General features: G+C 64.0%; 1 protein-coding gene across 1 annotated transcript; it reads left to right on the top strand.

The window, feature by feature from the left end:
* Positions 1-7,650: 7,650 nt before the first annotated feature.
* On the top strand, positions 7,651-15,404 carry RNF44 (ring finger protein 44; the record flags this gene model as incomplete). Its single annotated transcript, XM_071814900.1, has 10 exons — positions 7,651-7,964; positions 11,008-11,224; positions 11,710-11,877; positions 12,059-12,235; positions 12,439-12,600; positions 12,692-12,816; positions 12,972-13,059; positions 13,195-13,316; positions 13,428-13,527; positions 13,775-15,404. Coding segments are annotated over 10 exons (1,536 nt in total), but the record flags the coding sequence as incomplete, so codon positions are not given.
* Between the last annotated feature and the right edge of the window lie 526 nt (positions 15,405-15,930).

The following is a 15,930-nucleotide window of genomic DNA, read 5'->3' on the forward strand; positions in this document are numbered from 1 at the left end:
GTCCCCATGCTTGTCTCCTCGCTGTTTTGTGTCACTGCCTAGCATGGTCTCTCTGCCATCTGCACCCATTTCGGTTCTGCCGCTGGCTCCCTGTGCACAGTGGTGGGGCCGTGCCTTGAGGAGATGCACAGGCACAGCCTGGGGGGACAGATGGGTACCCGAGGCCGGGAGCCCTGGGAGGCGGAGCGGCCGCTGGCCTCGCTGGTGTTGGAGGGGAACAGGCTGCGTCTGATGTCACTGCAGTGCATGGTGGGTAATTATGCACGTTGCAATGAAAATAATAAGGCCGGCTCCATAGTGGTGTCTAAAAATACTGCTAATGCGGAGTGCCTGCTGGGTGCCTTTGTTTGTCACCTTTGGGTGTCTGTTTTGAGGCTGGCCAGGCAGCAGGAGCCACGCTCTGCGGTGTCACACCCCTTGGGCGGTGGGTTTGGTTTAGCAGGTGGACTGTGGCCCCTGTGCTCCGGCAGCGCTGCCAGCAGAGTGGGGCAGGTATTGGCATGGGAGCTGAGGTGGGAGCTGCCTGGCTGCATTTAGGAGGCTCTGGTGTCATCCCCCCTGCACACAGCCGTGCAGTTACTTGCTGTGGGGTGATAGGGCTTTGTGCTCACCAGCCTTGCTGGGCGCTCTGGTGTGTGGCTGTTCCCATGTCCCAGTGACCTGTCCTCATGTCCCCTGGCAGGTACCAGCATGCTGGCCTGCCTGCAGGCAGGATGGCAGGGAATGGGGTTCGGGCCCAGGTGGTGTGGTCTGTGTGTCACCAGCACTGTGTGGCCAGGGCAGAGCTCGTCGGGGTCAGGGCTGCCTGTGCAGTGTGTCCTGGCACCAGCAGGACAGGGACTGTGGCATCTTGCTGCTTTCTGGCTGAGCAAAGGTGGAAGGAGGGATGTGCATCTGGACCAGAAGGAAATGGTGTGATGGGTGCTGGGTGGCACCTGGGCACTGTCCCGGGACTATCTGCGTTCCACGGGCAGGCAGACTCTCTGCCCATTCGCTGTCTGTGCAGCTCCCACTGCTGCCGTGGTCCCTCCATCTGCTGCCAGGAGCTGGTAGCTCCCCGCTGCAGCAGAGGGAGAAGCTTGCCGGGGTGGCGAGAGCCATCTGGAGCCCAGCTGCTCCAGCCACCGGCCTGGCTTGCCATGGCAGGGCAGCAGCGGAGGGCCAGGAAGGGCAGGGAACGGTGAACCCGTATGCTCAGGTCCCTGCTGCGTGTCTATTCTGCTTCATGCGCGGGGAGGTCAGAGCAGGAGCAGCTGCTCTTGGTTCCCAGTTGATGCTTGTGCAGGGTTCTGATTCCAGCCATTGGCCATGAGACCTGAGCCTCATCCCTCATCACCTTGGAGTGAGTGGAGAGGTGTGCCCTCACCTGTGTGCTGGGCTGCCTTGCCTTTGGGGTTGTGGGTGTTTTTGGGTTTCCCCTCGCTGGAGGGGTAGCATTGCTGCTGCCTCTGCTCTTGCCAGGGGCTAAATCTGACCTCTGAAGCCACACGCGCTGTCTCTACCTACCGTGCCGTGTGGCTTCCCTTTGGTAAGTGAGGAACAAAGAACGGGAGAGGAGACTTTGTGAATTCCCATTGATTGGCACCAGGGAAGCTGCCTGCTGTGTGTTTGTGTCTGCCTGCCCGGGACCAGGGCTGTGCGAGGGGAATTGATCAAGCTGTAAAACCCAGAGCCAGCTAATGAAATAGGGACTATAGATTTTTATTTTAAATGGAAGAGAGTTTAGGAGAGATTTAATTATCCCTATTTTATGGACCTGTTAGAGGAATGAAGTAACAGCCACCAACCTAGGGCCCGGGCTTTGTGTCACAGCACTTCTTCCAGGTGTGTGCAGAGCTGGCGAAGTCCTGCCACCCCGGGGCAGCGGCAGGGAGTGAAGTGAAGTCACTTGGAGCAGAGCAGGATGGGGTGAAGCCCTGCTTGTCCTGCCAGGTGTCCCTGCTCCCCCATGGGAGTGTCAGAAGCGCTGGCCCTGGGGAGGTGGGCTCCCAGCCCAAATGGGGGCTGGTGTAAGAAGAGCTCTCTCGGCAACTTGGTGCGGGCCTGTCCTCATGCTGGGGGACCCCCATGCTAGCTGGGCTGTCTCCCCCCAGGTGTTGTTTCCTCAGAGCCGTGGGCGCTGAGCTCTCACTTGTAGCCTGCATACCTGTGCAGAGCGTGTGGGGTTTGTAAATGAGAGCTGCAGAGTGCTGGGATTTGCTGGGCTTAGCTGTGTGTCGGACACAAGCTGTAATGCTGTCACTACAGCCACTCCTACCGTGTGCATCCGCTTCACCGTCACGTGAGGCTGGCCACGGGGCGGCCGGGCAGCCAGCGGTGAGCAGCACAGTGCTGGTTCTTGGCAGAAAAGCACGGAGCTTTTGGGATGCTTTTGGTTTTCCTCTCTGAATCAAAGAGTGGGTGCACGGCATTTTCGCACCACCCCTTGGTTCCCTGCTCAGGGCGAGCTGGAGAAATGTGGTGTATCACCTGCCCTGTGCAGGTGAATGGTTGGCCAAGGGATTCGCGTACCAGCCAGGCAGGTGCAGCACACAGGGTGCCAGTCTGATGTGTTAGAGGCTGGTGAAATATCTGAGGAAGCTGCTGGTGCTTGCGAGCCCTCCCAGAGGCTGTTTAACATCCAGCTGGCAGGAGCTCAGGAGAGCCAGGCCCTGTGCCCTGCAGTCACGGAGCTGCACAAGGATGTTGTGTGGCCCCCTGGGATGGTCAGTTCTGGTGGGGAGCAGCGTGGATCTGTGCTGTCAGCCTGCAACGGTGCCGGGAAGCCAGCCTGGCAACTCTGGGCAGCAGAGCCACCCCAGGGTGCTGATCCTTTCCTTTGCCCTTGCACATGCAAGTCCTCAGCCTTTCAGAGCAGGAGACACGTCCTGGTGGGCTCGAGCAGCCCATGGGGTCCCATGTCCAATGTGAGGTGTCTGAGGCTTCTGGAGAGGGGTGGTTTGGGAGGGCTCCCTGTTCTGCTACATGCATGGCAGTGGGTGAGGTGAGCAGTGTCCCAGTAAGCAGCGCTTGTGCCAGGCCTTGGGAATAATTATTTTCCAGCTGCAGCCCAGTCTCTGGAGACCTGGCCTTGCTGGCTGTGGACCTATAGCTGTGGGCTTTCCTTGGCTACCCTGGAAAGCAAGAGAAGGGATTTCAGCTTGACTGTGCTTGCGATGCTGTGTGCTAGGAGCTGCTTCATCTCGGGTGAGATTGCGTGGTGGTGACGAGGGTTCCAGTACCTCTTGCTGTCACCCCCAGGAAGAGAGGGCCCGTGCTCTGGTCCTTCCTCCCCCCAGTATGGCTGCACCACGGTCTCCTCTGGCAGGTTCTCTTTTCCCTGCTATACTGGTGGGGTTCCCTGGCTGTGTTTGCATTTTGAGCTGAGTGTCAGAGTTGCTTTTCTCTCTGTGCTTGCACGTTGGCAGAGTGGTGAACAATAAAAATCCGCCAGCGAGAGCTGTAGCAGAGGTCAGCCAGCTCCTGTGCCCCGGGCTGCTCTGTTGTCACCGCACAGTCGCGCTTTGTGCTCGGGGGCTCTCTCAGCTTGGAAGTCGTGTTTTTGCTCTTAAAACCATCCCCAGGCACTGGTGTGGGGTTCTCTGAGCAATGCACTGAGGAGGTATTGCAGCAAACCTCCTTCGCACTTAAGGCAGTGGTCACTGCCTGTTTTGATGCATCTTGTAAGCAGCCTCTTGGCAAATTTTAAATCAAAGACAAAGGAGGGTGTTTGTTGAAAATAATGCATTTCTTTGAGCTCCATTCTGAAAATGATCGTTGCAGGTTGTCAGTGTCCCTGCAGGTTTCTTAAAATGCAAAACAAAACACCCAACCCAACTTCCTGACTGTCACTAGCACTTTGAAGAGACACTTCGTTTTGCTGAGCAGTAAGGAAATTGCTCTTCGCCGTCCACCGGCTTCTGGCTCTGCCCGTATCCCTTCGCCGGAGCCGCGACAGCAGACGCTGCCGCTCTGGTGCGGCAGAAGGGCAGCGGGGAGGGGTGGAGGGGTCCAGCCTGAGCCCAGCCGGCAGAGCAGCGGGGAAGGTGTCTGGAGCCCAGCCCTGCCTGCCCTCAGCCGCTCGCTTGGCAGACGCTATTAACGCTGCCCACGGCATGTAGAGAGCGGGCCGGACTTGGAAGGATGCTCCTGGAGAGGTGGCAGGTGAGCTGGGGACTCCCAGGGACGCTGTGTGGGGATGGGGGCTGAATCCCTGTGCCCGGGGCTGGCTCTGCCCAAGGAGAGGTTGGGTCTGTTTTAGGAAAGAGCTGTGTGAAAGGAGAACTAAAATGTGAAGGGCAGAGGAGAAAAGAGTCCTGAACCGCAATGTCTCATGGTAGGAAGGAAGGGGAGGACCAGGGAGGCTGCCCAGGCAGCAGGTTGGGGACAGATGTGGCAGTGTTCCTTCTTCTTCCCCCCTACCCATGTGCAGCTGAGCTGTAGAACTGGCTGCTGCGGATGCCAGGACAGACAGAGGTGAGTGGGGTTCAATATGCTTCTGTCTTGGGGAGAAGAGTCTGCCCAGGAGAGCAGACGACACAACCCATTGCTTGATGCTGCTGAACTACAGACGTGCCCCAGCTGGACCCGCCTGCTGCCCCAGCAGCCCTCTTGTCGTGCTTTTGGTTTGTGTGGATGTTTCTAGGGAAAATGAAGGAAGGTGGAGATAAATCTGCAGATTATTTACCTTGTCCTGAGGAAATGAACGCTTGTGAAGCTTACTGTTTATCTGAGTGTCTTCTCTCCACTTCGAGCTTGTGGGATAATGTCAGTTGTGGTAGGTGTCAGGTGTGGTAGTTGTCTCAAAGACTTGCTACAGGCTCTGGCTTGTGGGGAGGAAGATGCTGCTAGTTCTCCCTCTGCAGTGCAGCTCAGCCTTGCTATTAGACATCAGAGAATCCACGTGGGAGAGATCGACAGGAAACCAGGCGTTATCAGTTCCGCTGCCTGTGCAGCTACTCGCTCCTCATGTCAGCATCCTCCACGTGTGTGTGGCTGGAGGCGTTTGACGGGAGTGCTGTCAGTCCGGGGGTGTGAGTGGGCGGCGTGTGATTGTGGCAGAGGCGTCCTGCCTCTGCTGCCAGGGAACTCGGCTCCACTGGGGTGTGTGGGGAGGGAGCTCCTCGCCCCCCTGTCTCCCCAGCGGAGAAGCGCTTCACTCTACAGTAGCTGCTGATATTGGGGTGTCCCATGTCCCCTGATGCTTGTGTCAGGCCTTGGGTAGGGTGGGGACACTCTTGCTGCTCTCCCTGCAGCCTGAGAGCTTCTGAGTGCTTGGTGCGTGTTTCTTTCCACTTGTTTTCCAGGGTGAGGGGAGAGTAGGATCTGGGGCCTCTTCCTCTCTCTAGACTTGGGGGAGAGCATAGAGATGAGCCAGGTGTTGGGGAGAGGACAGGCCAGAGCATACCTCCAGTGGGAGATGTGCTCACGCCGCTCGAATCGCCCTGGCTAATCCTGTCACAGACCTGACCTATATATGGGGCAAGGGAGGCAGCGTGTCTGTGGCAGCAGATGGTGTCGTAAAGAGCCTGGGCTTGGCGAGGCTTCGTTTCTGCTGCTCCTGGCTCTCCTGAGGGAGAGGATGGGCTGCCCACTGGCTGTGACGTGGCTGGGTTAAGCCCAAGCAGCCCCCACAGGCTGAGAGCTTTCTAAGGCTGCTGCTTGGCATGGGGGGTCCCACTCACCTGGGGTGTCAATGGTCTTGATGGCTGGACTGGAGACCCCTTGTCCTGGCCTAGAGGCACTGGCCAGCGCTGCTGTGCATGGCTGGCTGCGCGGTAGCTTGGAGAGGTATCACTTGGGCTCCTTGCCCGGCACGTGGAGTCAGAGCTCTTGCACCTGGGGCAGTGTGATGTTGGTGGCTTCGTGCGTGGCCGTGCTCCTGAGACGGTGTGGGGTAGGCTGAGCCGCTTGGCCCTGCTCTCACCCTGCGGCTGGACATGCGGTGCCCTGTCCTGGCGGGAGCTGGCTGGGCAGGCTCAGCACAGCTGCTCACAGCGTGGCCGGACCCTGCTCTGCTCGGCTGGGAGCACGAGCAGTGCCTCACCGGCAAGCTGTGTGCCATTGGGGGCTTCTCCTGACACTGTCCTGAGGCCACCGATAACTGCAGGGGAGCTGGTGATGCTGGAGCGGGCTAGGGGGAGTGTCTGCGCAGATATCCACCATCTGTGACCCCTGCCTGCTGCTGCTGCCCTGTCCAGGATCAGGCCGTGTCCAGGCAGCCTTGTAAAGGTTTTGCCTCTGCCTGCCAGTGGTGGCAAGGTCAAAGCACAGAGCGCTGTTTTCCTCCTCTTCCTTCTAGTCCCCAGCTCTTGAAGCAAAGAGGCTGCAGTGGAGCAGACCTTGAGGGTGAGCTTCAGGTCCAGGCTGAGGATTTAGTGCTTTGGCTGTCCCTTCTTGGGGTGCCTGTCTGAGCACAAGGGTCCGACCCAATCATAGGTCTGCCCTTTGCCCTGCCGTGCTGCTTTCTTGTCCCATGTGTCCCCTGCCATAGGGACAGAAGCAGTTGGCTGTGGTGCTGTTGACAGTCGTGGCAGAGGGAGCTTCTCCTGGGATACTCCATGTGCAGGGGTTCCCTCGAGGCTGGCGCGGTTCCTCCTGTGCACCGGGATTCAGGGTGAGAGCTGGTGAGCTGGCCTTGAGAGGGACCTGGGAGGGGACAAAACTGAATCCAGCTGCTCATCAGGATGATGAACCTACGGAATTAAATCACTGCCGCTGACCTGAGGTTTACTTTAAAAGGGGTGGGTGATGTTACAAATTAATTAGCTCCCTTTTGGTTGTTGGCACTTTAAAGCCCAGCTGTCAGGGGAGGGCTGGTTTACAGGCATTACATCAGGGCTGCCGGCTGGCTCGCCTACCTGGGAATTTCTAGGTGCGCGTTGTAGGCCGGGGAAGTTTGGACGGATGCAGCCTCTGGTGTTCGGCAGAGCCCCTGCGGTGTGTGCTGTCCGAGCGCAGCGTTTGCTGATGCTGAGCCGGGACGCCGGTGGCACAGCCTGTGGACCCGGCGCTGCCCGCCGGCTGAGCCCCTTGCCCGGCTGACCTGCACATGCGCCTCCGGGAGACGCTCCGAGGAGCCCTCGTTTAACCGAGGGGAGGGTGCAGGCGGCTTTTCTGGAGCAAAAGGGGCCTTTCTGGCGCCTGCAAATGCGTTTTGGGTGCAGAAGCCCCGGTCGAGCTGCTGTGCCTGGCCGGGGGTGAGTGCAGGTCAGGCCGTGCTGAGCGGGAGAAGCGGCTTCTCCGTCCGCCCGTCCGGGCGCGGGAGGGCCCGGGGAGCCGAGCTGCTGCCCCGCCGTGCCCGGGCAGCGGCAACAGGGCTGCCGGGAGTACCGGGCACACGGGGCTGCTGTCCTCACAAACCACCGGGCTCACGGCGCTGCCAGCAGGGAGTGGGTGACGCCGGCGGTGCCACCTCTGCCGGGCCCGGGGAGCCAGTCCCGGCGCGGCGGGGAGCGGGCCCTTCCCGGGCGGGCGGTGCCCGGTGCTCCCGGTGCGGTCGCTGGTCCCGCCCGGGGGTCCCGGTGCTGCCCCGCGTGCCGGCCCGGCCGCGCGCCTCCAAGATGGCTGCGGAGCGTGACACGCCTGGTCACGTGGGTCGGCTGCGCGCCGCGCCGCTCCCCCCGCCCCCCCGCCGGCCGCGCGCGCCCCCGGGGCCGCTGAGTGTTGTGACTCGGTCCGGTGCGTCCCGCCGCCGCCGTTCTTAAAGGGGCAGAGCACCCCCCGCTTCCCCGGTCCGGCGGCAGCTGCCCCGGCCCGCCGCGGCGGCCTCGCCGCCCCGCGCCGCGCAAAACAAAGAGGCACCGGAAACAGCGGCGGCGGGGAGGGGGCCGGCCCGGCGGGGGGCGGGAGGCGGGAGGGAGGGAGGGCCGGCGGCGGGCGGGTGGGGGGGCAGGCCCGGGCCCGGCGTCGGCGAACAAAGAGCGGCGGGAGGGGGCGGGGGCGCCGCAGCAGCACCGGAGCGGCGGCCCAGGCCATCGGTGCAGGTAGGTGCGGGCGGGGGGAGGCGGGGGCGGGACCGCCTCCCGGGCCCCGGCGGCACCTGCCCCGGGCGGCGGCGGCGGGGCCCGGCGGCCGCCTTTGTTATTGCTTTTGTTTGGCGCCGAGCACATGGCCCCGGAGCGGCCGCTCTTAAAGCCACAGTTCCGCGCCCGGCCGGGCACCGGGGTGCTCTGCCGCTGCTGCCGCCACAGTGGGGGGGCCAGGGCTCCCGGCCGGGCCGTGCACCCGCGGTGGGGGCAGCAGGCTGGCGTGCCCCGCTGGAGTGCCGCAAGCTGGGCTGACCCGTCGGGGTTTTGCGCCCGTCGGGGTTTTGCGCCCGTCGAGGTTTTGCGCCCGTCGGGGTGCTCCGCGATGTGCCGCTCGCTCACCGTGCGCCGCCGGACCGGAGACCCCAGGGGCTGCGCTCGGGTTTGGGGTCAGGGTCGGCGGGGCGGCCGTCTGAAGGGAGCGCCGGTGCGACGGGGCCAGCGGTGACCCCGCTCCCGGGAGAGCTGGCGGCGCTCGCGTGGGAACGGCCGGGACGGGTCAGTCGGGGCGCGGGGGAACCCGGGGTGCCGGGAGGGACCCTGCGGCGGGTGGCGCCGGGTGGCAGGACCCCCGGGGAGGCGATGGCGGGGCGGGCGGCTCCCCCGGCAGCCCCGGAGCCCGGCTCTGCCCGAGCAGATGGCACCGGGCGTGAGCGCTGGCGCGCTGCTAACTTTGTTCTCGGCGGGCCCGGGAGCCGCCGCCCCCCCACGCCCCACCGAGGGGTTGCGGGGCCCGGGGTCCCCTTCGCTCCGGCGCTGCGGTGGCTTCCGCGGGGTCACGGTGACCCTGCCTGGGGTGGCCGCCGGCTCCCAGCTGTGAGTGCTAGGGAGGGAGCTGGGTGTGCCCGCGTGGGATGGGAGCGTGGGTGCCTTAAGGGGCGATGACTGGGACAGGATGGGGCTGGGCACCTCTGGGACAGGGTCACCCTGTGCCCCTCGGCCACCAGCCTCTGGGCAGGTCAAGCATGTCCCGCCTGTGGGAGGTGTGTGCCTGGGGTGTTCCGGGGGTCCTGGACAGGTGAGCCTTGCATGGCCTCAGTTTCCCTCTGCCATGGTACTGCCTGGCCCCCAGCCCATCGCTGTGGTGTCTGGGCTGGACGGTGCTGGCCGGGTCACGCAGGACCCTTGTACCACATGTGTCTTGAGTGGGGATGTGAAACTGGAACCAGTGATGCCTTGGGAAGGCTCCTGGGGGAGCAGGGTTAAACCTGGGCTGCTTCTGTACCTCCGCCACTAGCCCAGTGGTGGGGCACCCACCTGGCACCGTGGGTAGAGTCTTAGGGACAGAATAAAACACCCGTGGGGCAAAACCATGTCCTTGAGTGCAGCCTCTTTCCTGTGTGTAGCCACAGACAGCCTCCTGGGGGGGCTCGGCCTGCGGCTTTTGTTTTTTGCCTTTTACCCCCAGCATGGAGAAATCTCCCTTCAGCTGCCAAAATGGTACAGTAGGTGAGGGTGAGCTTAAGAGACCTGTGTGTGGCACAGGGCTTGTACCGGTGAATTCCCACAGTGGTTTGTGATGCCTGTCACCCAGGTGTGACATTGCAGCCCTGCAGCAAAGCTGCTCGCCTGGCTTCAGGCACAGCCCATGTTTGTCCCCTCTCCACGTGGCCGTGTGGTTGTGCCCGCTGTGCAGCAGGGAGTTGACGTGCACAGGCCGAGCCAGAGCAGGACCATGTGCCCCGCTGTCCCCCACCAGTCCACTGTGCCCGTCACTGGGGCAGCAGCATCAGTCCAGAGTACGACATGCAGGAGCCCAGCGAGAGCAGGCAGCCCATAGCGCTGCGCTGGAGCCCGCCTTGGCCAAGGATGTGCAGGAAACCCCCCACGTGGTCCCAGCTCCCCATCAGCTGGAGACACCACCGCAGCCGTGGGGCCCTTCGCCACTTGCTTTTCTCTGTGCTAAAAACAAGTGCAACTCTCATTCAGTGTCCATGTCTTGCATAGGGAGGTGGTTCTGCCAGCGCAGTGGAGGGACAGTAACTGGGCGCGAACAGGCTCTTCCTTGAGGAGATGGGGTGATCACAGGCCTAGGCCCTGAAGCAGCAAGAGCTCCAGCCCTTGGCGTTACTGTCCCTGCAGGGAGGGAACGGGCGGCTGAGCCGTGTGAGGAGAGTGGCACTGGGGTGGTCAGAGTCACTGTGCGGTGCAGGTGACAGGGCCGGGCATGGGAAGGGTGACCTGGCTCCCAGCGAGGAGGGGCCATGGGCAGGAGCCAGGTGGGCTGCAGCCTCCCTAGCACGTCTATGGGAGCAGTGGCTGCCCTGGGCTCAGTCCCTGCCTCTCCTCCCGTCCTTCTCCTAAGCCAAGCGTCGGGAGAGCAGGCTGGGATGGTGCTGCCCAGGCCTGGGGTGTAGGGAGGATTTGGGGCTCCTGCAACCCTGTGCCCCTCTGGGGTTGGGGTGCTGTGACCCGCTGTCCTTCTCACAGGATCCAAGGTGCTGGTGTCTCACCCTGCCTGGAGCCTGAGGTCCCGTGCGCCCATCTGCCTCCCGACGTCACCAATGCGACCATGGGAACTGGCAGTGAATAGGCGGCCACCCTCTGCCCCTTTTAACCAGCGCCGTGTCTCGGGGGGACCCTGCAGCAGCCCCGACCACCTCCGGCGAAGGTACGGGGCGCAGGGCAGTGCGCAGCCCTGTCACCCATGGCGTGTGGGGACACGGGGCCAGTTCCATGGTCCTGCTGGGGCAAGGTGCCAGCTCCCAGGAGGCTCTGGGGGAGATTGCAGCAGGGATTCGTGTCCACCTGGCCCAGTCGATGGGTCCCTGGGGAGCAGGGGCCCCTTTTGTGCTGGGAGGGGACGTGCAGGATGAGCAGAGGAGCTGGTTCTGGAGCTGCCCAGCCAGACAAGGAGCCTGGCCTGGCACAATGCCCTGAGCATCTCACCTTGGGAGCCGGGCTGGCATTGTCCCACCTGCAGCCACCCTGCTCAGGGCTGCGGTGCCCCTGGCCTGGGGGGTCACTCCTGCTCTGTTTCTCTCCTGCGGTGGCCCTGCAGCCCCCCTGCCAGGCGTCAGTGGGGACGACACGACCGACCTCTGGCAACCCCCCTTGGCCAGGATGAGCCCCAGCTGCACCCTGCCTTCCCCCAGCAGCCGCACATCCCTGTAGATGAGCCCCGCGTCTACGCTCTCCCCAGCACGCCGCCACGAATGCTTCACCCAGCCGCTCACCCTCCCCACCAGAACCCATTCATGGTGGATCTGCATGACCAGGTAGGTGCTGCAGCCCCCTTCCCCAGTCCTAAGGGTTGACTCTGGTGGTCCTGGGCTGGTGTCCAGGGAAGTGGTCCCAGTATGTGTCCCTGTGTCCCCTCTGGCTGGTCACTTGCTGCTGAGAGCAGACAGCTCTGAGCCTAGTGGTGCTCTTGTCCTTTGAGCACTTAAATCCTGGGGTCCCCCTGCCATCTTGGATGGTCCCCTCATAGGGTTGTTCATGTCACAGCTGCAGGCATGTTCTGCGGTGGCGATGCTGGGTTGGTGGCTATGCCAGCCTGTCTGTGGGGAACAAAGAGGGCTCCAAACCCACCTCAACCCCAAGCCTACGCTCAGCCCCAATCCTCTGGCCACACCAGTGGGATGGAGGTGCTGGGTGATTGTGTCCCAGCATTGAGTGCTCAGTGACCTGCTGCCTCCTGCCCGGAGGGGGACAGCTCTGCCGGGGCTGTACCCTGACTGTGCCCTCGGGTCCTCGTCCTCAGGTGCACCAGGGAGCCGTCCCTCTCTCCTACACGGTTACCACTGTCACAACGCAAGGCTTCCCCATCCACACTGGCCAGCACATCCCTGGGTGCAGCACCCAGCAGCTCCCAGCATGCTCAGTGATGTTCAGTGGACAGCACTACCCGCTCTGCTGCCTCCCGCCCCCGGTGAGTCACGGGGGGGACACCCACAGGGGACACCTGGGGACAGCCTGGGCTGTGGGTACCTAAACCCACTGGGAGTGCAAATTTCTGGGGGCGTGGAGGCTGTTAGAGGCCCTGGGGAGGGGGCAGGTGTGCACCCATGCCCATGGTGGGTGTCTGACCCGTTTTTCTCTCTCCCCTACAGCTGATCCAGGCATGCGCCATGCAACAGCTCCCCGTCTCCTACCAGACGTTCCCCCCCATCATCTCCAGCGACCATTACATCCTGCACCCACCCCCACCGCCAGTGCCCCCCCACCAGCCGCCCCACATGGCCCCTCTGGGGCAGTTCCTACCTCTTCAAGCCCAGCACCCGCGCATGGTGAGTCAGGGCAGGGGCACAGGCTGGGGATACGATGCACCCTGAGGCCCCAACAAAGACCACCTTGAGGTCTTGTCCCTCTGCAGCCCCCGTGGGTGTGAGCTGGGGGTGGTGAGTGGGACGCCCAGGTTACCTCTGTCCTGCTAGCACTGGGGTGGTGTAATTTCGGCCCTCTCCTCCCAGCCTAACTGTTTTCCCCACAGCCTCTGCAGAGGATAGACAATGACGTGGACCTGCGAGGGGAGCAGCACCCCATCGCGGGCTTCACTTACCCCCCATCCCACCACACTCCCACACTGTCCCCCTCCGTACCGCTGCATTACCTCCCCCACGACCCGCTTCACCAAGAACTGCCATTCGGCGTGGTGAGTCCCGGTCTCACGGAGGGGTGGGGGGATGCCATGGGGCGATGCCGTGGGGCTGGCCTGGCTCTGAGCTCCCCATCTCTCCTTGCAGCCATACCCCCACATGATGCCCCGGCGGCTGAACACCCAGCGGTACCGGCTGCAGCAGGCACTGCCCCCCCCACCGCCCCCTCCGCCGCCCCCCCCGTACTACCCGAGCTTCCTGCCCTATTTCCTGTGAGTACCAGGGAGATACAGTGGGACATTTGGGGCAGGGGTGGCACTGCGGATGGGAGGCACAGCATTGGCACAGGCAGCTCTGCCCCCCGGGGGTGCCAGGGCAAAGGTTGGGGTTTGCAGCCGACGCTGACCGCCCCATCCTTCCCCCCCAGATCTATGCTTCCTGTGTCGCCGACGGCCGTGGGGCCAACGATCAGCCTAGACTTGGACGTGGATGATGTGGAGATGGAGAATTATGAGGTATGCTGGCTCTCCTTCCCCATGGGGTGATGGAGTGGGTGATTTTGGGATCGCTCTGCCAGGGTGTGGGGAGCCCAGAGTGGTGCTGTGCTGGGGTGTGAACTGAGCTGAGCTGGCTTCTGCATCTCCCTGCAGGCGCTGCTGAACCTGGCCGAGCGGCTGGGGGAGGCCAAGCCACGGGGACTCACCAAAGCAGACATTGAGCACCTCCCATCCTACCGCTTCAACCCCGAGAGCCACCAGTCTGAGCAGACCCTGTAAGTGAGCTCAGGGTGGGGGGCATGGGGGTGCCTGGTGGGGGACAGGATGGTGTCTGGCGGGGGACCATGGGTGTGCAGTGGTGCCGCGCTGATGGCTGCCTCCCCCAGGTGTGTCGTGTGCTTCAGCGACTTCGAGGCCCGGCAGCTTCTCCGCGTCCTGCCCTGCAACCACGAGTTCCACGCCAAGTGTGTCGACAAATGGTTAAAGGTACTGCCCTGTGCCTGCTGTAGGGAGGGGGCAGCTTCTTGGGGTGCTGCAGGCACAGGGTGCTGCCTTTTGGGTGGCCTCGGTGCCATGCAACAGAGGACACATTGGGAGGAGGGGCCGAGCACCGCGCTGGGTGGGATGGGGTGATCCCAGGGTGAGGCACACTGTGGGGTGCTGCTGGGCCCCGCGGTGAAGGGATGGGGTGCCTGGGTGCCCACTCACTCGCCCCATCTCCCTTTGCCTGCAGGCAAACCGCACATGCCCCATCTGCCGGGCGGACGCGTCGGAGGTGCAGCGGGAGGCGGACTGAGGCTGGCGGGCGCTGTGCCGCACAATTCGCTAGAGGACGAGGACGCCGGGCCAGGGGCGGGGGCCGCTGCCAGGGCCTGACCCTGCGCTTACCCCCCCTCCCCAAAGCCTCTCCTCAGATGTGGTGAGCATTGAGCAGTCCGGGCTCCTGGCCTGCCCCCCTCCTCCCTGCAGGGGCACGGACTCGGCCGGACGCCTGCCCGCTGCGCTCCTGGGGCCCCGAATCGTGTTGTGCTGGAGGCGGGAGGCGCGTGGCCGTGCCCTCCGTGTTCCAAAGACGCTGTTGTTGCTCCCATCACTTTCCAGGTCTTTGTACTCCACTAGGGAAATAGTGTCTTTTCCCTTTTGTCACTTCTTTTTTTTTTTTCATGGTAGAGTTTGGGATTTTTTTTTTCCCCCCGTTTCCTTTTCCGTCATGTTTTTGGTTCCATGGCCGTTTGACTTAGCGGCGCGCAGGCAGCTCCTCCCCTCGGCGTTGCTCGCAGAGGATGCGGGGAGGAGAGAGGAGGGAGCAACAGGGGTTTGATGCCGGCGGCACCCCGAGCCAGAGCGCCGGGCCAGCCCCGGGGGCAGCCGGAGGAAGCGGCCGGTGGAGCGTGGCCAAGGTGGGACACCAGCAACCCCGTGGCGTGTCCGGGGCAGATATGGCTCTGTCCCCGTGCCACACGCAGCCCCATGCAGCCCCTCTCCTGCCTCAGCTGCCCTCAGGAGCCCTGGAGAGCTATGGCTGCTCCAGGTGTTTCCCTGGCGGGAGGATGATGCTGGTGCGGCCCCGGCCCCTCTCCCCGTTCGTTCCCCCGTGCTCTGCTCAGCCGGCACAGCTCGTGGGGCTGGAAGGCAGCCAGGCCCAAGGGGGACCCCAGCCCCATGGCCGTGCAGTGGCCCTGATGTGCCGCCCCAGCTCCCACTGTTGTTTTTCTGTCGCACCACCATAAACCGAAATAGCCCCGCGCCGCTGTCCTGCTGGCTGGACGGTGTGGTGGGGGTGCCTCCAGCCGGGGGGCTGCGGCGGGTGCCCCCGGTCCCGCAGTGGGCGGTTTATCTCTAACCTCGCGGTGTGTTTTCTGTGCCGCGGCCGTGCGGGGGGAGCTGTGAGCAGCCCCCGGCCGCCGTGCAGCCCCCTGCCCACCGAGGGCCGGGGGAGGAGCTGCCGCCGCCTGACTCCAACAATCCCGCGTGGCTGAAGTTGTTTTGCATGATTAATTACTGAGGAGGGTGACGGGAGGCGGTGGGGGGGCAGCACCGCCCTCCCCGCGCGGCGCGTTGCTGACGCCTGGCAGCCTCCGAGCGGACGGTGCCAGCCCTATGTAAATGTTCACAAATATGCATGCATGTCTGACCAGCTTGGAACGTGGTCTTGGCTACGTGTAGCCGGCTGTGGGGTGAGGGGGGTGGGGAGAGGGGTTTTTGTGCTCAGCTGATACTGCCATGCACTGTACTGCACATGTCCGCAACGCCACAGCAGGACCGTGAGACTTTCAGGGCCGTTCCCCGCCGGGGCCTGCGCCCCTCCGCGTGGGAGGCGGCGGCCGGGGGGGGCACCCGCGGCGGCGGCGTGTGCAAGGGGCCGGGGCGGGAGGGGGAGGGCTGCTCCCCGCGGGGCGGGGGGCGGGCGGCGGGGCCGGGCCCCGCGGGGCCCCGACCACCCCGGGGCTGGGTGTGAGGGCAGGGTTGGGGTGGGCGGGACAGTGCTCCCCGCGCTGCCACGCCATAGGCCTGGGGCGCGATGCCAATCACCGGGCTGCTGAAGGTGGGCCCGCTGCCGATTGGCGGAGGGCCGCGCACTGCCTCTGCCACTCAGCGGGCCTCTCCCGGGGGGCGGGCCCCGCTCCCTGCCCAGCCAGTCAGGCGCAGGGGGGCAGCACATGCCGTGTTGCCATTGGCTGGCTCCTCCTTGCCGCCCTTTCCCGACCTGGTGCCATCGGCTCCGCCGCGGGCGCTGGCACCGCTGGGCTCGGTGCCCCTTGGGCAGGACCCCGGTCCCCTCCCCGTCCCTCGCTCAGTGACAGATAACCAAAGGAGTCCCCGTGCCGCGCGGCGGCCTCGCGCCTCCGGAGACGCCCCCCTTGTCCCTTCCCGCCCTCGCGGTGCCCA

The sequence above is a fragment of the Patagioenas fasciata genome, chromosome 14 (assembly GCF_037038585.1).
Source record: "Patagioenas fasciata isolate bPatFas1 chromosome 14, bPatFas1.hap1, whole genome shotgun sequence".
NCBI lineage: Eukaryota > Metazoa > Chordata > Aves > Columbiformes > Columbidae > Patagioenas > Patagioenas fasciata.